Source organism: Agelaius tricolor, unplaced genomic scaffold (genome assembly GCF_023055355.1).
Source record: "Agelaius tricolor isolate 1412-34295 unplaced genomic scaffold, bAgeTri1.0.p SCAF_12, whole genome shotgun sequence".
Classification (NCBI taxonomy): domain Eukaryota; kingdom Metazoa; phylum Chordata; class Aves; order Passeriformes; family Icteridae; genus Agelaius; species Agelaius tricolor.
Window position 1 is genome coordinate 2,070,000 of NW_027269272.1, and position 26,397 is coordinate 2,096,396.

Here is a 26,397-nt window from a genome sequence, read left to right on the forward strand (position 1 = left end):
TACATTGGACTTTTAAAAAGGTCCTTGATTTCACTCTCTGCAGTATTTTCCTTGTGCAGACTCTCTCCACCTTCTGTTTGCTTAAAGCAATACACAGAAAGTGCTGAATGTGGCTTTTGGCTATTTCACACTCATCTGAAGAATTCCACAGCGTGTGAGCCAGGAGGAGATCAGTGTCTGGTTGCATGAAAGGTTTTTGGCAGCAAAGTGAGTTCGAGCAGTCCCTGCTGATCTTCTCTCCTCATTCCCAAACTGCTTTTACTCTCCTCACATTGCAGTGTCCACTCTCTCCTGTTTGCTGATGCAACTGCTTCTGGGGTTGCAGGTTAAAAATATCTCTTCAAAGAGAAGTGGTGTTTTCATTTTAACTGAGGTTATCCCAGCAATCTTTTTTATAGGATCTTCTGAAAACAGCTGCATCAGCACAACTGAGGGTGTAACAAATTCCAGTTCAGAGGTGGGGGAATGAGCAGGGACGTCTTAGAGGCTTTGCTGCTAAGGGACACTTCTTGTGTGAGAAGTATCTCTAAGGTAAAATTGTGGCAAGTGAATGAACTGTAATATTGCATATTGGCTTTAACCATGGTTCTGTGCTTCTCAGTCCTCTTCAATAAAAGGATCTAGAAGTTGCTTTTTACTGGCTGCTTTTATTTTTCTCCAAGATGAATGCACCATGGACATCTGTCACAGAAACTATATTTGTGTACTTTATATTCAACCTGTAACAGGGGTCTTCCATAATACATAGGAAGGATGGGAAAAATGTCTGCAGACTGGATCAGGCTCTTTCTGCTGAACCCCTTTGGCATGTGGGAAGATCAGGAATGGAAGAGGCATTTGTGAATCCCCAGGCTTTAATATCCTGGGCCAAATTTTTATGCCAGTGCCCAATGACAAGGATGCTGATAATTCACAGGTTGTTTTGTCCATGCAAGGTCCATTCACGTTTACCTCAATTGGAAATTTTCATGATAAGTAGTAAAGATAACTGTGTAAATAGCACAGAGTAAGGTAATTCTATATGGAGCCATAGGTGACTTTGTGTAACAGCAAGTTAACAGTACTTGATCCTCCTGCTGCCCTCTGACAATTGTGAAGGTATAATCTGGACAGGATTCTGTTGCCAATTCTGTAACTCTCTCTTACATACACATGTCCTGGCTACAACAAGAATTTTGGTAACATAAAAAAGGATGCTGAAAGACAGAGCACACGAATCAGTGATTGTGGGAAGTTCATGTATGTATAAAGCCTGCCCACAGTGACATCACAAGGACCAGGCAAACAAAACACTGCTCTGTGGAGATGGTCTTCTAAGAAAGATCATTTCAAGCTGATATTAATTCTCTTTAAAGTGGTTAACATTAGATAGGTACCTTTTTCTTAAGTGACTGCTTGTAAACAACTTCTTCCCATGGAATATTAGTGTGCTGTTTGGTACAAAAGCAGCAGGTTATAGTGTGTGCATACAAGAAACACACCATGTGCCTGAACAATTTGCCTTTGGGATTTCCAAAGGGCTCACCAGGGCAATGTCACAAGCACTGGGTTCCTATAATGCTTTTCATAAATGTTGTGGGTTTTGTCTCAAAGAATGTTAGGCTTCTGCATTTTTCAGAACCTCATGGGTGTAATGATCAGCAGCCTTGTATGGATGTCTCCACATAAGCTCTGGAAATTCAAACTGAGACTGTTTACCAGAGCCCAGTAATCGACCTCTCCCAGGTCACATAAGTGAACTTCTCAGACGTCAAGAAGTTTGGCTGCCCTGCATTTTAATTTGAAGTGAAATGGAGAGCAGTTGGCTTTAACATGTGATTTGGCAGCTGGGGGCAGTAATCCTTTAATGAATTGCAGCAGCATGAATCACTAAAGGTATTCTAATTTATAGCCTAAATATATTCCTGGTCAGTTTTTCCCCTCTTTTCTTGTGCCAGTGCTGTCACAACGTTTACCTCTGCTCTCTTCCCTCTCCTGGCTGGATTTAAAGTGCAGTTTGCTGTCTGTAACCTGCAGACTGAAGGGAGTCAGACCTGCATTCCAGGGACTGGGGCTGTGCCATACATCACTGCAGACATAATTACATCAGAGATATGTCTGTGCCTCAAATGAGATCAGTTTCGCTGTCAGGAGATACAGAGGATCTCCATGCAGGTAAACAAGCACACAGCTTTGGATCTGAGGTACAGTTCATTGCAAGCATTTGAGTAATTATTCAGTAAAACTAATTAACCCCCTGCAGTTTTCGTAATTACTGTTGGAGTGTCTACTTCTGCTCCATCAATTGGCTGTGTCATTTTCTACTGGAACTGTAATATCGGAAGAGGGCAGAAGGAAAGTGCCATTGCCTGGTTGCACTGGGGGCAGCCGAGATCCCTGGGGCTGTGTCAGGGCTGGGGAGCAGCAGCAGCTGCCCCGAGGCAGCTCCTGCAGGGACAGTCAGCTCCGTGCTTCGCTGGTCACTGCTTTGTACACCTGATACTCTGTGCTCCTTGGGCAGGAACTGCGGCTGTGGTCATTCCCTGCTGGAGGGGGGGATGCACGGCAGATGGGAAAGAGCCTGTCATAGGAAAAGGAAATTGCAAGGTTTTGAAACTTGATTTCTGTTGTCTTCTGTCTCCACCCCCACCTCGCTGCTGGCAAACAGCACTGCTGGTTCTTTTTTCACAAACCTTGTGATTTTTGGTGTCTGTATAAAACTACTGATTTGGATGTTTTTGTTTTTCAGTGTATTTCAAGTCCTTCGGATTGCAACATGAATCCAGAAGGTACAAAGAGTAGAGAGACAAATAACCACAACTCTTCATCACTGCTATTAAAATGTCAGAATTTGTGAGCAATTCATGACTTAGGAGAGGGGAAAGGAGCCAAGCTGTGGTTGTGCTGTTTTGTGTTTGTCAGTGAGGGCTGTTTTGGCTTATGATTGCCCAAGGTCTGCACATGTGACTAGGAAACCACCTTGGGACAGACAAGAGGCTGTTTCCTGCCTTTGAGATGTGGAGTTAAGAATTTGTATTAGGAAGTTTATTTGGACAACTTTTTTCTAATTCAGTAGTTTATCTTTCTCAAGGAAAAAAAATACAAGTTTTTGCTACAAACATTACAGGGAGAAAATCAGCAACCAGTTCCTGAGGGCTACTGGTTTTTAGGATGATTCTCAGTAGGAAGAACTAGTCAGATTCAACAGCTGCTATAATTAGTTTTCCCGACAGGTAAAGATACAAAATGCAGCTCCTAAAGAGGAAAGGGAGACTCCCCCCATTCATCCACCTTCTCTGTCTCTCTAGACCAGCCAGTGCTACTAACCAAGGCAAAGGTGGTAACTGCTCTTCACAAAAACCTTTTGAAATAAAACACTCTGTCTGGAGGGTCCTTCTTCATGCCCTCTGAAAAGCAGAGTGGGGGCCAGCATGGAAGTGTGAGAAGTGCTGACCCTGCAGAACGACAGGAACGTAAAGAAAGAAGGGGAGCAATTAAAAAGTAGTTGAAAATGGAAGGCCTGTGGGAAAGTTAGAGTGAGAAAGTGTGGGGATTGGCTGAAATTGCAGAGATGAGTTCAAGGCATGGGGCAAATTGCAGAAGAGACAGGATTTCCTGCAGTCTTTCTGAGGGAAGGACACAGACCTGTTGGAGGGCTGACCCACCCCACGGGCTGTGCCTGCCCTGCTCAGCCTGCACCAGGACTGTCTGCAGGCCCTGCCACACCACTGAGCACTCAGGCACTAGTGTGCTGAAATTCAGAAACCTGTGGGTTTTTCCCAGCCTAACATGATAGAAATATTATTTTTAATACTGTATAAGGCAAACGGAGACATTACAGAGAGGGAGGGAGGCTGGAAGAAGTCACTGCTCTCTGCTTGGAGAGATTTGTTTTGCACTGCATTTTCTGTCTTGATTTAATAGCGAGTTGGCTCTTTCCAGCAACTAGGCAGGGGAGGAGGGACGGGAATATGTTCCCAGTCTTTGGCCAAGAGTGTCCCAGGGCGTCCCGGGCGTGACCTCTTCAATGTTTGTTTTTCTTCCCTTACAACTGACCCAGATGCTGGGATTTGAGACTTGGGCCCTCCTGGCCCGTTGAACATTTGCCCCCTCTGGTACAGCGTGTGACAGTCGCATGAAGCAGGCTGGGAACAGTACCTGGAACTGTTTTTCTCTGCCGCAGACTGTTTGGTCCGGTTGCGTTGCAGGAAGCCAAAAGCCGTGCGGAAAACGCTGGGAGCGCAGTGCCACCCTGTGGGGATGGGGACAGGGATGGAGCCGCGCTCTGCTGCTCGCCTGGGCACAGGAATGGGAGGGGAAAAGGCTTCCAGGCACAACAGGCACCCGGCACACAACAAAGGAAAGGGAAACTTCGGTTTGGCCTGTTTTATTTAGCAAACAGCCGCAGTGAATGTTCCGTGGAAAAAATTAGCGTTCATTTACATTTGCAGCCTGTGCAGTCTCTTTCTTGGGAATGACAGCAAAGTTTGCAAACTGAGATGGGTTTGTTTTGGTCATAACAGAACTGAAAAACCAACAAAGTATCTTCAAACAAACAAACAAACAAACTGGTTCAAACTTAATCTAATGTGCCAAACACTGGGAGAAAAAAAGCACAGCTTTGGAAGACACAACGTTATGACCTACCAAAGTTACAAATATTTAATTCCAAAAGCAACTTCTCTTTTTTCACTAGTAGGTATTGCAAATCCAACTTAACACAATAAATAGTTGACCAAACTCTGGGACCAGACTGAGCCAGTTCAAGCACATTCCAGGGTAGATATAGCTGGGAAGTAAATTTCCCACCTATACTTCTTTGCCTGATTCGAGGTATTGTGTTGGCAGGAGTAAACTAGAGCTGGTCCTTTGTTTTTCTGTGGAGGGAAGGAATTAAGATAATTTAAGGATCTAATGTACAAACACAAGGACTGAGCATATATACAGATACCCGCAGAGGAGCTGTGGTGCTGCTCCCATCCATTGCTCCCCAGCTCAAACCCATCCTCACTGCAGTCTGTGCCAGGACAGAGTTCCTGCGGGTCAGACAGAAACTGCCCCGGGCACGATCTTACGGACGGGCGTGTAGGACTTCCTGAGGGTAACGCTGCCGTGGTGAGACACCCCCCGGGGCAGGACGCACTCTTCTGTCAGCTTCTGAGTTTCAGGGTCCCAGCAGAGCACTGTTGCAATGACTTCGTTCTTTTCATCTCGGCCGCCGGTGATGAACAGCTTGTTGTTGCAAGGAGAGATGCCACAGCTGGCTCTCTCGTGGGTGAACTGAGTCACCAGGCACCATGTGTCCTCCCGGGGGCTGTAGGAGTACAGAGCCTTCATTGCCCCACCTGGGAAGGAAATGGACATCGGTTTGCACTGGCCATTCCTGTAAGGGATTTTAATTCAACCATCCACTTCAACGAGACTCTGTTCCTGACATTTGTAAGAACGGTTTGTGCCCCAAAGCCAAGAAAAAACAAGGTCACAGGATACTTTATTGTTTTGAAAGCCTGATCTGAAGAAGGCTACTTATTGTTCATAAGGCTGTGGAATTTAGGGCCAGAACAAACTGCTGTGATCCTTCAGTGTGACCACAGTGCACCTAACAATAGATCTTTCACATACCTGCTGCTCCAGCTAAGGACACAGCTTCAGAAAAATGCTATTTTGTTTAAAAGTACTTAGATCATAGAGGACCAGCTGTAGTAAACCATCACTGCTAGAAATGGGAACAGGATTTTTCTACTCATTCCTCTGTCCATCAGTCCTCCTTCTTCCAGGAACTGACTGCTTTCAAAAACCCTTCCTTGTTTAGAGTTTGTCAGACTGAATCAATAATCTTTCTATGGGTTTGTTAAACAGAGAGTTACCTTCAGTTTCTCTGTGTTTCCCAAAACTGAAGTTATTAATGATTCTTAGTAAAGGTTCTTAGTGCACCTTTTCAATCCTGCAGTGTCCTTTTCTCTTGAAAAAAATGGTCAATACCTCAATTCTCATGAAAGGCTATGAAAATATATTCTCTCCTGAGATTACCAGCAGCTAAAGGGTTCTTATTCTGAAATTTGCAGGCACTGAATGGGTCTTCTGTATTAGCTGCACAGAATCACAGAATTGTTAGGGTTGGAAGAGACCTCTGGAGATTATCCAGTCCAACCCCTCTGCCAAGGCAGGGTCACCAGGAGCAGGTTACACTGGAATGCATCCAGGTGGGTTTGGAATGTCTCCAGAGAGGGAGACTCCACAGCCTCACTGGGCAGCTGTTCCAGTGCTCTGCAACCCTCAACATAAAGAAGTCTTTCCTCAGGCTGAGGTGGAACTTCTTATGTTGTAGTTATGGTCATTGTTCCTTGTCCTGTCCCTGGCCACTTCTGAAAAGAGTCTGGCACCGTCCTTCTGGATAGGGAAACCTTGAACCTTGGTCTTATTGATGAGGTGCAACAATGGCTGGCATCCTACCTGCTGGCAAAGTGAGCATTTATCTGTGGTACTTAGAACAGATGCTGAGTCTGACAATACTAGTGCAGTACCTGAGGGGTGATCAAGTCTTTCAGAGGTGACATAATTGGAACTGAAAACAGACTTTGTTAGTTGTGGTGATTCACCTGGCAGTTGGTAATTCATTAGTCTGGGTCATTTGATTGCTTTGGATGCAGTTACCAAATGCTCTTTTATCTTTTAAACTTCAGATGGGGTTGATTTCTATCCAATTGGAGTAGATTTGTTTCTCAGATAGATAAACAAGAGATTTACTAGTGGATGTTGCTGTCTGAAAGATGCTGAATGAATGTGACTGGAGTATCATGTCCATTTTATCAGGAGTTATATCAGCTAGCCCATAAGTCATGTGTCTTCTCTCTGTCATCCTGTACAAACAGGGTGAGGTCAGCTCCAGTGCTGAGGACAAGCATGAGGTATTTTTGTACACAAAAGGGGTGTGGGTGTGGGTGTGTGTGTGTGTGTGTGTGTGTATGTGTACACACATGCAGATTATAAATCTCCCTCCAGAGCACTATTTATTATTTAGTGAATACTCCAGCTCTATGCCAGCTCTCAGCACCATAATGATTACATTAAATTCCCTGCAACAAAGCTGAGAGAGGGAGGGGAAACTTTTCAGAGCTCCTGTTTTGGAAACAGATGTTCTTCTTTTCTTTTGGTTTTCCCAGTACCACCTGGAGATGTGTGCAAGCTTTCTTCTCCCCCCATAGATCAACTCAACCATCAAACTCTTGTTCTTCCATTTTTTCTTCCAGTTCTGGTGATTGACTGAATTAACCCCAAGTGCAATCTAGTGAAGAGCTCTGGGTCTTTGGGCCTCAGTGGCTCTGCTCCTCTGACCTGCTCCTACTACTTTTATCCCTGCATAAATCCTGTATGCAGTGGGTTGTGTAATGCCCCTGGAGAGGACAGAGGACATGATGTAGCCATGAGATCATGCCCTTGCCACTATGAACACATCTTTGGCTGGCTTTAAGCTGTCTCTGGGCTAGCTCCAGCTTTCCAAGATAGCTGCCATGCTAACAGGGATTTTGTCTTGGTAACCTTTGCCTACTGTTTGTGAACATCCTGGATTCCCACCCCTTACTAATCTCACCGGGAAGGGCCATCTGATTACACTCCATGTGGGTGAAACTCACCGAAGCACAGGACCAGGCCCTGCTGGGTGCAGCCAAGGAGAGCCATGGTGCTGCACTTACCCACCACGTAGATGTGGTCCCTGAAGCTGGCAGCATTGATGCACTTGGCCTCCACGGGCATGGCAGCCCTCAGGCTCCAGGCGTTGGTGGCCGGGTCGTAGCACTGCGTCTTGTCCGTGGCCAGCTTCCCGTTGGGGCCCCCCCCAATCACGTACAGCTTCTTCTTGTAGCTGGCTGCTGCAAAGGAGCTCACGTTGACCATCAGGGGAGCAGCCTGGCACCAAGGACAATCGTTAGTAACCATGGGAAGCAGTCAGACTGATGCCCATGGGGAGCATTCGCTTTTTAACAGCTGAACTGAAAAAAAATTCTCTCATGAAACAGAGCCAACAGACTGTATTTCTAGCCCCATTCCTTCCAAACTTCAGGAACTTCAAGAAATCAATGTAGTTTAAGTTTCTAGTATGGGGAAGGAGCCTGCAGAATTTTCAGTCAGGCATGCCTTTTTAAGCAGGGTTCAGAAGATGATGTTTCTAAGGATAAGGGAAAAGAATGTTTCAGCTTTTTCTTAAGACTGCAAAAACCCTTAATAAAAATATGCTATGTTCAAATGCTGAAATTAAAATTACTTTATCAATAATTCAAAAGCTAGGAAATATTAGAAATGCCCAAAATCTCCTTTGCATGCTTCCATGCATTGCAAAAAAGCTCAAGAAATTTGTTTGTACTGATCTTGCTACTTGCAGCTGTGATTGTTAGAGTCATCCACATTGCTTTGTATAATCCAGAGACAATGGGTTGTATCTGCTGTTATGATGCCTAATCTCATTACTGTCATGGATTAATTAGTTGCCTAATTCTCTCCTCTCATTATTTGAAGTACAGTGAGTAGAACTGGGTGGGAGGGGAGTGGGTTTAATCTTGTTTACCTTCAAACCTGTACTTTAATGTATAACCCATACTATATATAAGGCACAGCTTGATAGACACATTTTGTATACATATCAAACGTGTGTCAGAGCAGTAGTTTTCAGCCTATGCTCTGGCTCATACATACTATATCCTTACTCCTTGATTTATGGACTATTAGCTTTAAAAGCCAACTAAAAATTTGAAAGTTAGGCATTAGATGTCTCACAGGAAATGATTGGCTGGCAACCCAGGGATTTTTACCTTCTAAAGGATATGCATTTCTATAGAAAAAAAAATAGGGTTTTTAAAGATCAGAAATACTTAAAAGAATGCTACAAGATCATTTTGATGAATCCAAGCCCTAAGATTTTCTGAATAAAATATTCCAAATAATTAAAATGTTATGTGATGCAGCCTCTTACCTCTGACCAGCAGTTATGAAAGGGATCATATGCTTCCATGCTGTTGATTCTCTGCATGCCATCAAAGCCCCCAATGACATAGACTTTGCCACCCAACACTGCCATTTTATGTCTCCAGCGCCCAATGTTGAGATACTCAATTTGTATCCATTTGTTGATGGAGGCATTGTATTTCCAGACATCATGTTTTGTTTCTTTGCCACCTGTAGTGTACATGACATGTGTAAATATGATAGCACATCTTGTATTTGTTTAAAAACTCCAGTAGGCTTAAAATTAAGTGTGTTCTCTCACAATGGAAAGTAAATCCTTATTACTGATTGTTAACTGGTCCTGTTACAACAGAAGAAAAATTCTGCATTTAGAAATTTATAAGTTTAATTAATAAGTTATAAGAAATTATAAGTTTATTTAATAGTGAAGGAAACTGAACAATTTCTACAGCCAAATATTCAGTGAAGATAAATCACTGTTCCTCACTTTACCAGACCACAACCACTTTCATTTCAATACTGAGTGCACAACCAACCACACAGCAAGGTGACATGCAGGAGATTTTTGTGAACACCAGGGCTTTGCAGAACTGCTGCAAAGGGACAAACAAACAAAGGTGTTTTAAGTAAGGTAGTGAAGGATGCTGCAGCTGGTTGTGCCAAATCCCTTGAAGACAGGCATGCACTGGAAAACTGCCAGGTTGTGCAGGGCAGATCCAGCCAGCCCTGTGGTTTGCATCATAAAGCAAAAAACCTGAACTCCTACCAACAACAGTCCTGCAGGACTTGCAAGTTTTACTATTAAACCCTGGGACCATATGGCTGGGATCTCATTTTTGTGCCTCTCCTTCTGGTCTCTTTCTCTACAGACTTGGGTAAGCTTCATATTTATAGCTTGAAGATCAAAACTGGACCCTGCAAACTCATTCTAGAGCTGACCTGCAAGTGGATCTTCGCTTGTGCTAAAGCAGAGAGCAGTGTTTTAAACGGGAGCTGTTGTTTCCCTACAGCTTCTGGTGTAACTGTAATACAAACAGATCTAGTTAAGCCTGAAACCACATTTACAGACTGAGTAGCTTATTCCATCATCTGCAACCTGATTAAACATTTGCTTCACTGGTGAATATACTGAAAAGAGAATTCGTATTCCATTGAGAAAATGTCTGCCTTCATTGGTATTCTGTAGTGCAGACAGATCACTGCAAACTGATGGAGCCTATCTCTGGGCCAAACAGCAGATTGAATGGGAGATAATTAGCATGCTAGAAAGAGTCGTTTGTAATGCTTTTGTCCCAGTATTTTTCACATGTATGTGTTGAATTTTATTTGCACTCAAATAGCTGAAGTGGCCAAAGGGCCTGAATGCAGCATTCATGGCTACAATGGGGCTGAGAGACTGCAGGTGTTCCCTTTACTCTCCCTTGAAATTTCCCTTCGACTTGAGCTTGTGCTTTCCTCCACAGGCTGAAACTCATGTGGTAACTTGAGAGCTGGACCAGTGGGTGAATTTGCTGCGCATCAGGGGACAGGGAGAGATTTTTGGATGTTTATTTTGTTTCTATTTTTCCTCTGGACAACAATTCTTTCTAATTTGAAGAGAAATTGTACCTAAATTAGTAAAAGCATCAGAATGGTGAATGATAATTCAAGTCATTTTTAGTTATGCTGCAAGTGTAGTGTTTCAGGCCATCCAGTCAAAGCATTGAAACTGTTTTGGGGAAATCATGATCTAACAGTAGTCATAATCTTGTGCAAAGGACTTTCCTACTTTTGAGATGCTAAAGGAGCAGGGAAGACTCCAGACTACCAAGATACAGAGGGAAATGAGCACATGGAAAGGGAGATGAAGTTAGGAAAAATGAAAGTCAAGTTAGAGTAGAAGCAAATTAGAGGAGCTAAAGAAAGAAAACAAAAGTAGAAGGACATGCAGGAGGAAGTAGCTGTTTAATCAGGATTGAGACACTAATAATTGGTTTAGCTGAGAAAAACGTGCTAATGGCTTTGGTCCACTCAGCCTTTTATTTGTGTGCAAAGGGCAAAAAGGTGAAAGGCAATGAGGGAATGGAGAGAGGGACTCAGAGATATGAAAGTAAGCAGAGAAGGAAGAAAGAGAAGCTGTGAGAATGGAAGCAAAGGGAAAGCCAGCTTAGACTCACCACAGCAGGGAATGTTAGCCTGGCCTGGAGGTAGCCTGGATAGAACATAAAATAAAAGTGGAGAAGAGACATTGGAAAAGATGTCAGGAATAAAAGAATGCAATAAGCCTTGAAAAAGAGGGAAGAGTTACAAATTGAAGGCAAATGGAAAAAAGACCTCTCAACTCAAGGGTATGAAGGTGAGGGGAATATTCCCTAGTTGGAATGTTTGACTTAGGTTTCTCTGTACAGCTACCTTGTAACAGAGGGGCTAATGCCAGAAACTCTCTACAGTGGACTGAAAGGAAAAAACCTTCTTTATTTGTAGTTATGGAAACAGTAATCTATTTCTTATTCCAGGATAAAGTTTTAATAAATGTTAGATTGGAATGAAGTATCAAAATTATGTGGATTCCCAAAAGAAAGAATGCAATGGAAGATATTTGAATAAAGGCAGTGGACCACTATTCACACTTAAGCAAAGCATTCACACTTTGGCCTACTCTCCTCCTTTCTACTCTTGTGTTTCAATGGAGTATAGAATCTGGTGGGCAGTTTTGCAGAAAGGAAGTATTCTACCTATGAAAGCCCTGCTCTGTATCATGGCCTGTAATGCCACAGTGATGAAAGGCTTGCTGTCACTTTTCCTCTGGAAGCAGAACAAGATCATCCAACTTGTTTTTTGACAGGCCATCAAAAGCAGCTGTCAAACTGGCTAACAAGCTTGATTTTAACATTTTAATTGTCAGAGTAAATTCTCTGTAGCTCTGGGATCAAACCCCTGTGTGGAGCTCAACTGTATTTGTGTGGGAAGTTAAATACATCTCCTGAAGCTCTTGGGATGATGATCAAGCACATGAGTTGTCCAGACCCACCCTGGGTGTCTGGAACATGGGATTTCATCTGGCTTTGACAGTTTATACTGCCAAGTTAATAACTGTGGGTGGGCAGGTCTAGAGTCCTCTGTGATGGCAGCTTTCAGGGGGCAGCCAAACATCAGTGACAGTTCCTTGACTGACTTTTGCAGAATGACTCAGATTCTGGCAGGACTTTGCTAATGCATGTGGAGCTTCAAATGAACTCGTCACGAGAAGATGCTGAAGTAATTTGTCATTTCATGTTTGATAAACCGTTCCCAAGAACCTTCCTGTGACCTTGTCACTGCTTAGGGTGCTGCCCACATGTACCTATGCACATAGATCAATATTGTTTGAAAAGGAATCCTGTGCTCAAATCAGAGCTAGGCAGTGTCCTTACATATCCAGTGCTCTCTGCAGCATGTCCAAAGCCAAAACATTAAAATATCTGCAGTGCTTAATTGTTTCTAAATCTGCCTCAAGCATGGTCTTGATAAAAGCTGGAAATAATCATGAGAACACTTTGCTCCCCTCTTGCACTCCCAGTCAATGTCTTGTTCCTTACCTGATATGTAGACTTCATTTTTCAGAGTTATGCATGCAAACTCCACCCATTTTTTATTCTCATTCTCTGGCTCCTGCTCTGTGATTGGTAATTTTGCTACTTCCAGACGGCTTCGCCTCAAAGGATCCAGGCAAGTCACTTCTGCTACAAACTTCTCATCTTTTGTACAGCCCCCTATGATCATAAACACCTCAGACTGGAACTCGTGCATCCTGGGCTTGGTCCTTTCTGTAATAATCTAAATGCAAGTGAGACAGCGTGAGTACACAGGGCACTTACACCTACAATTACAGAAAGGCCAAGTGACCCTTTCTTTGATTACCTGTTTTTCAAATCACAGCAGGCTTACATCAACTGAACCAATTAGCCAAAGCTTTCTAAGTTGAAAGCCTGAAAAGCATCCTAGAAGCATTCAGTAGAGGTTGCTGTGTCCTTCTTTCAGCAGGATTTTTCCAACTCTGAACTTAGGTGCTTTTGCCTACCTACTAAGATCCTTCCCTTTTAGGAATTACCAGATTGGCACCAAGAGCTATGCAGGTGAGCAGTAGTGACAAGGCTGGGTGCATGTCAGGTAGCTGAAAAGGACAGGTTTTATTTGGGTTGACAGTGAGGGCAGGGTAAGGGGGCCCCAAGGTTTGTATATGCCTTGGGGAGCTCAGAGAGAGCAAGACTGCAGTTAATGCTAGCAGAAAATAAGTGCTCTCATTATTTGTCCTGAAGAGATATGTTAGTGTCAGAACAATAACAATTCTCAGCTGTGGAGGGGTTATTTTTATTTGTTTCTTTGTGTATAAGCTCTTACCTCAAGCCAAAATTAGAAGACTTATTTAAAGCCAGCACCAAGCTCTGAAATGTGCTTAGCTCTAATTTACTGCTTGTTGGCTCAGTTTATTGACCAGGTCTTTGTTTTAGGGACACTGGAGAAGTTCACTTGCCAGGTAGATGCTCGCCAGAAGCAAAGAATGCAAGAGTGCTTGGAAACTTGTGTTCTCCTTGGAGGAAATGCTTGCAAACAAGACCCACAGGTTAAAAGTGTATCAGGAGGCAACTTGCTTAAAGTTTTACCTCTCTTTCTGCTTTTACCATGTTTCTATAAATCGGTATCATTTATCCATATTAGAAGATATTATCTACACAGACATGAATCTTGCATTTTGACCATGTCCAGATAATGAATTGGCACATTTTTATGGAACGTGAGTCCCGGAACTTGCCAGCTTCCAGGACTCTGTTTGAACCTGTCTGCCACCATTGCCAGGCGTCAGCCCCGGGGGAGGGCAGCTGGCAGGCAGCCTCCTGCGGCTGTCCCTTTGAAGATGGGTGTAATGCGTGCTCAGCCCGGGGCAACGCTCCTTTATCTGTCCGCATGCACCTGACAGCACTGCTCAGTGGGACAAGGCTTGCCCAGGGAGCTCCCTCCGGACTGGCCGGCACTGCCCCAGCTCACCGAGCAGTGTCTTACACAGTCACCAGCACAAGGAGCTCGCCGTGCCGGTGACACAGGTGACACATCCGCCGTGAGTGATGAGCCCACAACGCCCTCCTGCCCTCCTGGGACTGCACTGAGGAGGGACACGTTTCCTCACACACTCATGAACTTTGCTCCTGTTGTGCAATCTGACCTCTTGGTTGCTCTCCCCTCTCCCCCATATCTTGGCCAAGGAGATGTGACTGATACCCAACTTTCCAAAGGGAATGGAAGAACCTGAGATCCACCACAGCCTGCACTAAGTCAGGACAGGACTCGACTGGGTGTCAGGATTAATGTGTCTCTTTGGGTGCAGGGACCTCTGGAAATGGCAGATGGGCAGTGTCCTCTCCTCTGCAAAGACACTGTCTTCTTCATAGGAGGGAGAATATTTCCTTTATGAAACATTTTCCCCATAAGTAACAGGGGAAGATGTTACCTATTCACATTTGAAAGAGTCATTACAGATTGTGGCACAGTTTGGTGGGGAAATTATTCCTCTTTTCTTAGGCTTGAAGTAATAGCTGAGAGGGTGAGGTGTCAGGGCTAACACCATTTGCTTTTTTTTACTAGGCAAGCTACCTGGGGTCTTCATTTAGCAAGAGAGTGTCTGAAGGGTCAAGCTCAGATGTTCATAAAAAGGAAGCTGTGCACTTTGTTTTAAAACAAACAACCCACCAAACTCTTCTGAACTGTCTCAGACAGCAGGATAAATTCTGAGGCCCATTTTGACTTTTCAGTAGCACCAGTTAGTGAAAATTCAGTGTGATTACATTTTTCTGCCCCATGGCACTGCTCCTTTCAAATCAATTTTTGAGCTGAAGCATGAGACATTTACAAAGAGTGGCTAATACCTTCCTGTTTTACTCACCTCATTGCCTGACAGATGGTACATTCTTGCTTCTTGGAGCAAAGGAAAGACATCTGGACACTGTCTAATGAGTTGATCAGCTTCAACAGTCTCTACAAAATACCAAGGGTCCAAGAGGGGCAGCCGGACGTTCTCCAGCACGTAGGGCAGGAGGGAAAACCGCTCGGACTCCTTGTAACGGACCCAGCTCATCACGGTTTCGAACACCTGCGCCTCCTCCGTGACACAGAGCTCGTCGCTCTTCAGCGTGCTGCACAGGATATCTGCCGGCAGCTCCAGGAACTCCTCGTAGTTCAGGACCTGGGTGAAGTTCTGGATAATGTAGTTCTGTACCTGCTGCTTGAGGCTGTGCAGGGAGTGGGCATCAGCCAGCCTCAGGATGCCAACGCAGTTCTCCGGCTGCAGTGCTTCAGTGAGAAAATTGGCACAAGCATCTACCATACGCAGGAACTGTGGGCACAAAAAGCTTGTATAAGTACAGAAGGGTTAATGAAAACCATCACAGGAGAGCTATGGAGCAACTAGCCATGCCCAATACAGCAAAGAGCTGGGGGAGACAAGAATTGGATCATCTGAGCACAGGTATCTCCCAAGATCTGCAGTTTGAAATAAGAATTTCTTCCTCCCACTGCTTTTATTCCCTCTGCATCCAATTGCTCCTTTCCCCTCTTGCAGGATGCAGAAGACCTGTGACAGGTCTTGAATTTTACTTGTTTCACAAAAGGGTTTCCTACTATTCCCTTTTCCTCCATGAGATCTCCAAGCACTGGCAATCATGGAGTTACAAAGCACAAATAAGGACCCCAGGCATCCAATTTGCTTCCCCTGCTTCATCTTGCATGTCAGCTCAGACCAGCTAGAACAGAGTCTGGGCTTAGAGTGAAGGTGGCTCCACTGTCTGCATTTATGCTCCCACCATCCAAACTCCAAATGCATCTTGTGAGAGCAGTGGGAAATGAGCACCAAGGTCTGAGAGGTTTGGAGCAGTGTGCTGCTCCAGAAGGAATGGACAGCAGTCCTACACTGGGGTGAGTGGCAGGAAGAGATTGACCATCAGCAATTCTTTTGAGATTCCTAACAGACAGGACTTTCTGGCAAGAATCTGTTGTGGGGGAGGCCTTCAGAGGGTCTAGTGACCTTTGTCATCACCATTGGCTGAAAAAAATATTGATATGCATTTTACACATAGCGTCTCCTTAATCAGAGAACTGGCTGTGTTTGCATTCAATAAGGCATCACAACTACTGTCATAAATTTCCTTGGCAAAATAACCCCACCTGAGGCCCCAAATGCATATATTCTGGGCCACAGGTGCCTGCGGGGTATTCCTAAAAACTGTGATCTGAGCTGGATTGCTGATGATTATTCAGGAATTGAGAACCAGTTTTGGGTAGAACTGATCAGTTACAGTGCTTCATCCTAATGGATTTCCCATCACCTCTGTAATTTCAGGTACAAATACTGCCACTGAACAATGCAATAAAGATGGGTCAGAGCTAATGTTGTGCATTTCCATCTGTGCTTTTTGGGTTGTTTTTCCATTCAGTGTCAGCAAGCAAACCATTTTAACTCATGTTTTCTCACTGGGGAAGGTTGTGCAATAGTAACTGAGGGGCAAAGAGGAAGCGAAACGTTTTTAAACACTGTAGTATGTAGATTTGTTTCAGTAATTAGGGTAGAATCTTCCAGACTCGTCGGTGTCGTGTTGACATATTTAGAGTGTTTATCAGAGCTGAGCGATCGCAGACGCTGTGTACAGACTGCCTGGTTCCTGTTTTACATTTAGATGTGGTCAAAAGTTTAGAGAAATGCAACTGACTGATGAACGAGGCTATGTGAAGTCTCAGAATGTGTTGCCACCACTGAAATTAATTGTAATAAAAATATATCAGTGGCCCATGGTGGCACCGTGGCACAGTTCGGTGGCACCGCGGCCCCTGCCACATTCCCCTTGCCTGCTCTCAGGGCTAGCACGAGGCAAGCACTTTGAACTCACCAGGGCATTTCCTTGAGGATCTGAAAGGACTTTGCCACCAGGTAGGCTTCAGACCTGAGGCAGGTTAAGCATCAGCCTTATTAAGCTTATTAAGCATAAGTATTCAAAGTTGTCAGTAATGAGACACAAAAAACCCCAAACCTAGCATTTGCCAAGGTCATTCATCGAGTCATCTGTGAGTCTGGGAATAGACCCCAAAACAACGTTCTCACAGCCTGCAGCAAACCTCTGCAGAGCTCTCTAATTATTTATACATGGCTTGTTAAGCGCGGTGCTGCGGAGGTGACAGGGAGGTGCACGTTGCTCTCACGGCCAGCAGGCCCCACTCCCTCACTGCGGGGCTGTTTGTGGCCAGGCAAATGCAGAACTGCGAGGTGTGGGTGTGAGAAACAGCCCTGCTGAGGGCTCCACCAGAGAGCCTGGGCTGCTTGGGAGCGAATCAAGGCAGGACTTTCCCTGGTTCTGCTCCTCATCTCTGTGCTGCACTGACTCCCCACCACTGCATTCATTTAGACACTAAATTCCCCCCAAAACTCCCCCAAAACTTGCTGGGCATATGTCAGTTAGTCCCAGGAGAGCAGGTGGCTGACTCAAAAGAGCATCAGAAGACAACCCTGAGCCTCTGCTTCATCTGCTCTGATTATTCTGGCAGAGTTCTGAATTTTCTGTTTGTCCACTGTGAGTACCCCTCCTAATGCCAATCCAGGCATTTTCAAAGCCCTGTTCCCTGAGAACAGTTTCTTCAATAAGTTAGTCCTTCTCCTAATACCCATTTGAATCCAGGTTCTCACTTGCTAGAAACATCCCATACGCTTACTTGGCGTCCAGTTGGCTTTCACTCTGACTAGTAAAATTTGTTCTCCCCATATTGCTTTGATTCAATGGTGGAGTGTAAGCAGTGCCAGCAGCCCTGCCTCCAGCTAGAGCCCCCAGAAAGGGAAGGGACTGGGGACTGAAAGGTCTCTCATTCATAATCCCTCTCTGCATAGAGCGCACTGTGGGACTGGATCCTGCACCCTGCAGCTGGTGACCCTCAGCTGTGGCTGAAGGGACAGCCCTGTCCCGGCTCAGCGGTGACACCTGCGCCCCGAGGGAGCCCCGGCCAGAGCAGAGGGGCACAGACGCCTGCAGGGCTGCTCCTGGGGAATGGAAGCCATCTGAGCCCCGGCCAGAGCAGAGCCAGCTGAGGGGCACAGACCCCTGCAGGGCTGCTCCTGGATCTGAGCCCCGGCCAGAGCCAGCCGAGGGGCACAGACCCCTGCAGGGCTGCTCCTGGGGAATGGAGGCGATCTGAGCCTGCCAGAGCCGGGAATGGAGGAGATCTGACCCTGCCAGAGCCAGCTGAGGGGCACAGCGCCCTGCAGGGCTGCTCCTGGGGAATGGAGGCGATCTGAGCCTGCCAGAGCCAGCTGAGGGGCACAGACCACTGCAGGGCTGCTCCTGGGGAATGGAGGAGATCTGAGCCCCGGCCAGCCCTTCTCCCACCGGAGCTGCCCTGGAGGCCTTTGGTAGCAAATGGTGCCCTCCTGTCCAGCGTGGCCTGCAGCCGGCACCCTGGCTCTGCCCTTCCCAGGGACCTCAAGATGGCTGTCAGGTATTTCCCACACAAGAAGTGTCTTGCTCATGTAAAGTGGATTAAGCCAGGGATGAGGGATGCTTTGGGGTCAGTCAGGCCATCAAGCTGGTGGTGCTTCAGCCGTGCCCTGAGGGCAGAGCAGCCCTGCTCTGCTCAGAGGGGGCAGCTCGGGGCATCCTCCACTGTTCCCACTGCACCTGGCATTTCCATGGCAGTGGGCATCACAGCCTTTGGCATTTCCATGGCAGTGGGCATCACAGCCTTTGGCATTTCCATGGCAGTGGCAACACAGTTTCTCTTCCATCTGCTCAGAAGCCTGCTTCCCTCTCACCATTTCTTTTCTTCCACCACCACCCTCACCCAAACCCTGCTGAGGGAATGGGTAATACAGTGGTTCCCGGGGGGGCAGGAGCAGTGTAGGCAGGTCTGGAGGTTGTTGCTGAGTTCTGGTGAGGGAAGCAGGGCTCCCTGCCATGGCCCTGGGAAGCAGCTGGGATCCTGACCCTTCCCAGAGTGAAAGGATGAGCGGCTGTGCAGGCAGTGTGGGTGGCAGAGGCGGCTGGGCGGGATCCAGGGTGGGCACCAACCTTGCAAGTGCAGTGGCTGGGCAGTCACCAGCCCAGACAGAGGAGGTGACTATTGAACTCATGTTGCAACTGTGCTTTAGGTGGAAAAAATTTGTCTGGCTCGCTTGAGGGTGAGGCTTAGCTGTTCAGCTGTTCCAAACCCTTCACCTGCTTCCCCTACCGTGGCAGGGACACCTGCTCTCTCCAAACAGCCCTCCACCTCTTCCTACTGTCAGTTTTGACTGCATTTGGTTAAAACTTACTAGAAGGGAGTAAAGAAAGGCATAATTACATAAAACTTTTTCAAAAACAATTTCTATAGAAAAGGAGATAATTTGCATTGGAATATCTAGACTGCAATATTTTAGCTGGGAAAAGAGCCTGATGCCCACCTGGCTACAGCCTCCTGTCAGGGAGTTGAAGAGAGCAATAGGGTAGCCCCTGAGGGTATCCAATTTGGGTCCTCCTTTTTAATAGGGTCCCTTTTAAATAGGGTCCTCCTTTTCTCCAAACTGAGCACCCCCAGCTCCCTAAGCAGATCCTCACAGGACTTGTGTTCCAGAAAGCAGAATTCCAGAACTGCAGAATTTCCATGTAAGATTCAAGAATCTGAATGCTCTCATGAACCACAATGGTCACGGAGTTGGGTGTTTCTTGCCTTCCCTAATGAGAGGAATGGACACACACACACATTGGCACTTGGCAGGTTATGTTGGTTACAATTTGTTAGCAATTTGCAGCATGGTACCAGACACTGCAATTTGGTAGACCTCACAGGTGATTTACAGGACACGTGAATACCTCGTGGACCAAAGGCTGAGTAACACTGCCCAGCTCTGGCCTCCCACAGGTCCCAGGCCATGACTAAAACCCTTTACATCATGAGTTCTACAAAGGAGGATGCTAACTTTGGCTGGCAAGCCTCCATCTCAAGGCAGGGGAGACAGAGAGGCAAAGCAACTTCCTGCTCTGGCCAGCCATGCCAGCTGCTGCCCACTAACCCTTCTGACTGACCTGAAATTTGGGGAGCACTGCCAGGCAGGCAGGCAGCACATGGGAGCAGCTCTTGGAGGCACAGCCAGGCTGTTTTCCTGTTTGCATGGCACTCAGCACAGCAAAATTCCAGTACGTGGCTGCCACTGCCATTTTTTACCTTAATGTAAGTAAATATGAAGCAAAATGCTTGCAGAACCCATGAAATCAGAGAAGTTTGCAGTGTGCTGACCAGGGTAAGATGTGGTGTTGCCAGAACAGAGAGACTGGGTCAGTGCATCTGAGTTATCTGTACCTGAAAGAGGCTGGCAGCTTCCAAGACTTTCTGTACATTTTGCTTTGTGATGAGCATCTTGCTGGTGTAAGTGTAGTCCAAGAGTATATTCATGGTTTCTGCATCAACTCCTTTTAGTATGATCTTCTCCTCATATTTCTCTCTTAAATCATTGCAGAACATGGCCCTGGAAAGAAAGGCATTTATCTTTTACTGCATTCCTGTTAGGATGAGGCATTCTGAAAACATTGGGCTATTTAGATTTCAACACAGAATACTCGGATTGCTTCATATTTTATGCAATTACTCCTGTTGAAAAGAAACAATAAAATCTCTTTTTGTTGCTCTTCTACCTCTGGACTCATGAGTTTGATAAGGCATACACACATGATGGATTCCTCTGTGCTGTCCTCTACAGCAGACCTGGGGCTCCATGGCAGCAAAAGGCATTAATACCAGTGGGGGGCCAGGGGAGAATGGCTTATGGATTTTCTTCTCATTTAGAGTCTGACTTTTCTTCTGCTAAATTTTGGGGTTGTAGATTTGGTACCTCTTGGCTAGAGAAGCAATTGAATTTGCATGAATTGGAACTACTGTTAGGCACAAAGTGCAGTGATTTCATACATGTAGATAGCAACTCTTCTTTGGTGGATAATACTGCAGCTGAAAGGTGACCACCAGACATACCTTTGGCACTAGGCAGATATTTCATGTGGGGTATAAATCAGAAATTCTCTAAGGGCTATTTTAATCCATTTTGCATTGTGACAGCTGCAAGACAAACACATACATCTTCCTCTGCAGTTTCAATTCATAGATTTAAGTATTTCTTCCAATGCTTTTTGGTTTTACTTAGGATTTTGATCAGCCCCTTCTTATTCACTGCATTCAGAGAACGAGATGTCACATCATTTGGAATCTGTCTCAACAGATCAGAATTACATGAGTCCACTTGTAACTGCATTGGTGAAAAACATGTGCAGATCTAAAGTGTAATTAGAAGCACTCTTTACCCTGCATTCCAAGCCTTTCTTTATTAGTCATACACAATGTTGACAGGACAATGCAACCTGGGAAATGGCTAGAGGTCCCAAGTCTTAGGCCATGCTTTTCTTGTAAAAGAAGTGCCTGAATTAAGCTGTCTGATTGACACATCTTACTGGAACCAAGACATAAACAGATTTGATTGCCAAGCAGTTAGGCACAATGAATGGCAAATGGATGGAAGATACCAGCTGCTACTTGCTCTAAGAACTACCTGTTGCTTACCTCAGCAGAAATTTTATAGCAAGGTCTTATTTACCTCAGTGTGCAAAACTGCCTCTGGATAGAGAGGCCTAACTTTTGAGCAGGAAATATGGGCAGAGAAGTTACTTGTCAGAAAAGTTGTTCAGTCAAAATTCTCATTTTTCTTTCACTCATCTCAGCTCATTAGAGGTTTTTGCTTTGCTGCCCTGCCTAATGGTCCAGCTTCTGCTGCTACTGAAATCAGAATATTTCAAAGGCACTTAGACAAACGCTCCTTAACTTCGGTGACCACAAGACTGGGATTCATTTAGCTTCTCTCCCTCTGGCACTGTCAAGTGATATAAGAGCGGATGTGTGGGCAGGGACCATCTGAAAACAGCAGCCCTCAGTTCCAGCTTCTCCCTGGGAATGGGTTTCAGCACGGAGGGGAGGCTGGCACAGCAGAGCTGTTCCGGTTGTGCAGGATTGACGGGTGCCGGATGTTTCATCTGATCGAGAACCAGGCTCAGTTCTCCTGGAGGGTGCAGGTGGTGTCTGCTCTTCTTCCTCTCATCTCTTAAGCTGGTGACTCCAGACTTGTCTTGACCCATCCCTGTCGGGGAGGTGAGAGTCTCACTTCTGTCCCACAGACCGGAGTGTTTGCTGGGGTCAGTCAGAGATACCCAGGGTGACACTGCCACTGGCTGCTCAGAAACCAGCCTCAGCATTCTGCTGGTGCCTGTGCACAAGGGTCTGGTCAAAGTGCTTTGGCCTATCTGTCTCCTAATCTTTGTAACTGGTTTAGAGCTGCCATCCACTCCCAGTTTTGTAGGGTGTGGATTGATGTAACGTGGCTGTGAGCTGCAGAAATCACACCTCTAAAGCACGGTGCTCTCCCACCAGTTCTCTGCTCTAGATCATGGCAGGGCTGAATTGGGCAGTGCTGCACAAGAGAGCTGACTGCTGTGGCCTTCCTTCTGCTCAAATGGAGTGGTTCTCATTCCCACCCTGTGTGCTGGCAGGGGGAACACCTGACACCACTCAGGCTGATCAGGCTGAGCTTCTCTCCTAGGGATTAAAACGCTGCCTCTGAATCTTTCTGAACTTACCCTCAGGAGGCTCTAAATCCTTCAGATGTGGTTACTAATTCCATTGTATGTTTCCCTGGTTCTCGTCCCTGTGTAATTCTAAACTGCACCTTTAAACCAACAGGTACTCTAAGAAATGCACATCTGAATTGAGGGCCCAGTGCCAAATTTAGATACCCAAAAATGGATAATTTTAGAAAAAATTCTAAGTTTTTTCTAATTTAAAATCAGAGAAATCTCAGTAAAATAAATGATGGGTTGCAGTTTCATGAAGCACTTTTTAAGCACCCTCCCACACTGAATGCTTGTGCTTGGAATTATGAACCTGACTTCAAACAACCATGCTGGAGCTCGAGGATGCTCTGGAAAATGGCTTCAACCTCTCCCAGCCCCATTCTCCCACTACTCTTGGGCAGTGCAGGATTAAAGAACTACTGTTCCACCTTAGTCAGCTGGTATTTCTCTTCTCTGCTTTGCTATCATCATGGAGAGTTAATGTTCTTATAGACATAAGTCTATGGGTGCAGGACATTGTAAGAATTAGCCTATCTGCTCTCCAGCAGTGCTGCAGAAGGCCTAGAAGGGGTTAGCTTTGTTTAAGTGCTCCAGCCAGCTGCTGTGGGTTGCCCACACTGTGGCACCCAGCCTTCAGGAAGGGGTTGTGTAATGTGCAGGGGAATGAAGCCCATGAGTCACTGGGTCCCTTTGCTTTGCTCCTGTGCATGGCTGTTAGAGGTCCTCTCATAGCATGGAAAGTACTCACAGGAACAGTGGGATTTAAGAATTCCTTCTTTCTCTGGGGCCATGCAGCTTCCAGAGAGTTATGGCAAGATGAATGAAGGCTCCTTGTGAGCAGCAGAACCAGCAAAGCTCAGTTCCCTGAAGACTTGCGTCCTTCTTTTCCTCCTCACAGTAACCTCAGCTTCCCCTTCCTGAGCCCTCCATTCTCCCTCCTTATTCCTCTCACACACTTCAGGGTCCCTCCCAGGAGCTCAGCTGTGTGCTGGCTGTGCCCAGCAGGGCAGGGCAGTGTGGTTGTTCTGGGCACTGTGTGCTGGCTGGCCAGGACACCCTGCCTGTTACCTGCACTGAGGGTGCCAGCCCAGCATCTCTCCTCTCCTAGCTGCAGACTTCCATCAAAGTCATGGGAACTTCAGGTTTGAGATTTCCATCCTGTGCCAAATGTGATTGAAACTAACCCAAAGGATCATGACAAGAGGCACTGGCAGACAGTGAGATGTAATAAATCTCAGTTCTGTGGGAAGCCAAGCCAAACAGAAGCACCCAGAGGGGCAGACCCTGCACACATGTGCAGATGCCTTGGGATGGGATGACCTCCAGCCAGGTATCCCCCCTCCTTCCAAGGGACAGGCTGTAGCTCAGGAAAAGCCCAGTGGAAAGCTGGCCAAGAGCTGTTCTCATAAAACTATCTTACCTGGTTTTAACTGGGAAGTCCTTCTGATTGCAGCACCTTTACTTATAGTGAATTTGGGGGTTTTTGTCAAAGTATCATTATGATAATTTTAATTTGTGCATCTGCTATCCATTATGCACACAATGCTGGTAAGAAATATTTGGGCATCTCTGCTTTTAGCTGTATATTTTCTCATATGCAATAAATATAGTCTCTCTGTAGAAATAATACCTGTCTCCAAATAGTCACAGACACAATCTCTATTCTAGATTAGAAAAGCAGAACTGTTCTGGCACTACTAGCAAAGCTTACCAGACTCCATTAAAATTAGCTTTCTGCTCATGTCACAAGTGGTCACAGGTCCTTTTTTCTCATGTTTCCTCTGTAGCTGTTCGGTCATCTGACCACTTTAGCGGTAAAAAAAAGAAAGAAAAAAATCCCAGCCATGCAAATGTGATTATCTAAATGATATTGTCTAAATGATAATGGAAAATCTGTGCTAAAACTGATACCAAGTTCCTCTGTGTGTTTAAAATTTGTTCTTGTTGGCCAGTAGTCTCAGATAGAATATCTATTGTATTGAAAGAATGAAAAATTCAAGCAGACCAAAAGGAGACAGTAAAGTGGCAAAATTGCTTTCAAGGAGATATTTCCCATTACAACTGATTTCCAGATGGAAAATTCCTTCTCTTTCTTCCTCAACAATTTAATGCAGTATATATTTTTACCCCAAAATGGTAACAGGAAAAATTAGCAAGTTCCAGAAACCCACTCCTGTTTCAATAAAAATACCCTGCAAATTCCTCTTTGCCCAGGTCCCAAAGGGACAGGACAAGTGGCTAAAGATACTTGGTTAAAACACCCTTTTCTCATGCACTTGTCTGCCAATATTCTGTCTTCCTTTGCATGCCTCCAGTAGAATTTTTGAGTGCTGGTATCAGAACTCCAGCAAATCTACAACTTGGCATCTGCCTTATTTAAGTCTCCAACTTTGAAAAAGCTGGAAGACATAAGGAATTAGAGGCTTACTGCGAATTTGCAGACTTTAACTCCCAGTTTGCACTCCTTGGAGACCTACAGTTCAAATCTGAGAAGCAAAATAAGTGTATTGGTTTTGTTTGTTACAAACCTTACCTGAAATAATTGCTTGCTGCAGCAAGGACCACTCGGTGACAGGAGAACTCCCTGCTGTCCACGCACAGGATGACGTCTGTGAGGGAATTTTCAAGGCGAAGGTTCTCAAGGCCATTCTGGAGCACCAGAGAGAGACCTGTGTCGTCAAACTTCACCTTTTCACCACTCGACACTTCCACCAGGTCCCCCATTTTCGTCGAACACTCATTGTTCAAAGAGATCTCGGGCTCCTCAGAGCTCTTCTCCAGCGTGTCCCCCATTTTCTGGCCAGCCCCGTCTCATTCTGTTGGTGCTTCAATCTAAAAAGAGCTCCTCAGCTTTGGGCAAATCACACTGCAGAAGTTGGGCGGATTTCCTGTCCAGAGGTCTCTGCTTATCTGTAGCTGTCACACACACATAACAGGAAGCCTTGCACTTTCTCATCCTGTTAACACAAACAAAGGGTGGGTTTTTTCAGTGATTTTCAGGCAGTATCAGCGTGTTTAGAAAGGCCTTAAGATGCCTCTGGATGTGAGAAGATTACAAGTGACAGGGAGAGCCTGCTTACCACCCTCAAGCCAGTGCTTCGCTGTTATCTGCTGGTTGTATTGATAGGTGCAGCACATGCTTATCAAGCACTCCTGGTGGACTGGGCTGCTAAGGAAAAAAGCAAAATATTTTATATTACTTTTTCCAGGTATGTGGGTATTAATAATTGAGCTGGTTTGGGGTTTGGGTTTGTTTTTTAGTAATATGCTTGCATATTCAGAAAGCCCTCCAAGTGGACGTTTCTGTCCCTCATGACTTGTTAGCTGGCAACCATTGCATGGCTTTTCTTTAGGGCTAAACAGGCACAACTCTCTCAAGGACATGGACCAGCATCAAAGATCTCACAGCTGACAGTCTTCAGGCTGCAGTGCTGGGCACAGGGATGTGGTCCATGCCCTGCCATCAGCTCTGACTAGCAGTGACAGCTCAGGGAGAGAGCCTGGGGAGCAGTGTACCCACCTCATCCCCACCATCCTCACTGATGGGCGTAGCCTGAGGCACAGCTGCATCTGACTTGTCCCCAAGACAGACACGTGGTGGGACCAAAGCTGCACATCTGGCAGTGGGGACACTGCAGGGCAGCTCTAGGGCTGAGCCTGCAGCATGACAGGAGCACCCAGAGCACAGTGCTGAAGGTTTCACTGTCACCTAAGGGTGGACCAGATCTACTTGGACATCACCTAGATGAGAACCTGATCCAAGCTGATAAGCAACACAGCCTACTGAGAGTAACAGGGCAAATCCCCGGCTTGCTTAGGAAACTCT

General features: G+C 45.7%; 1 protein-coding gene across 1 annotated transcript; it reads right to left on the bottom strand.

The window, feature by feature from the left end:
* Positions 1 to 4,350: 4,350 nt before the first annotated feature.
* KLHL6 (kelch like family member 6) lies at positions 4,351 to 25,432 on the bottom strand. Its single transcript, XM_071437098.1, has 7 exons — positions 25,105 to 25,432; positions 20,263 to 20,428; positions 14,837 to 15,286; positions 12,498 to 12,735; positions 8,948 to 9,150; positions 7,674 to 7,887; positions 4,351 to 5,324 (listed from the first exon to the last, which is right to left on the bottom strand). Exons 1-7 carry the CDS (start codon positions 25,362 to 25,364, stop codon positions 5,023 to 5,025), a joined length of 1,833 nt encoding a protein of 610 aa, XP_071293199.1. The 5' UTR covers positions 25,365 to 25,432; the 3' UTR covers positions 4,351 to 5,022.
* Positions 25,433 to 26,397: the final 965 nt, after the last annotated feature.

What these genes read in the sequence shown, in the direction of transcription:
- KLHL6 (XM_071437098.1), bottom strand. Translation starts at nt 25,364, where the DNA reads ATGGGGGACACGCTGGAGAAGAGCTCTGAGGAGCCCGAGATCTCTTTG. An exon ending in AAGCTGCCAGCCTCTTTCAG is followed by an intron (nt 15,287 to 20,262) that starts GTACAGATAACT and finishes TTGTGCCCACAG; the next exon opens with TTCCTGCGTATGGTAGATGC. An exon ending in GGACCACATCTACGTGGTGG is followed by an intron (nt 5,325 to 7,673) that starts GTAAGTGCAGCA and finishes TTTCCTTCCCAG; the next exon opens with GTGGGGCAATGAAGGCTCTG.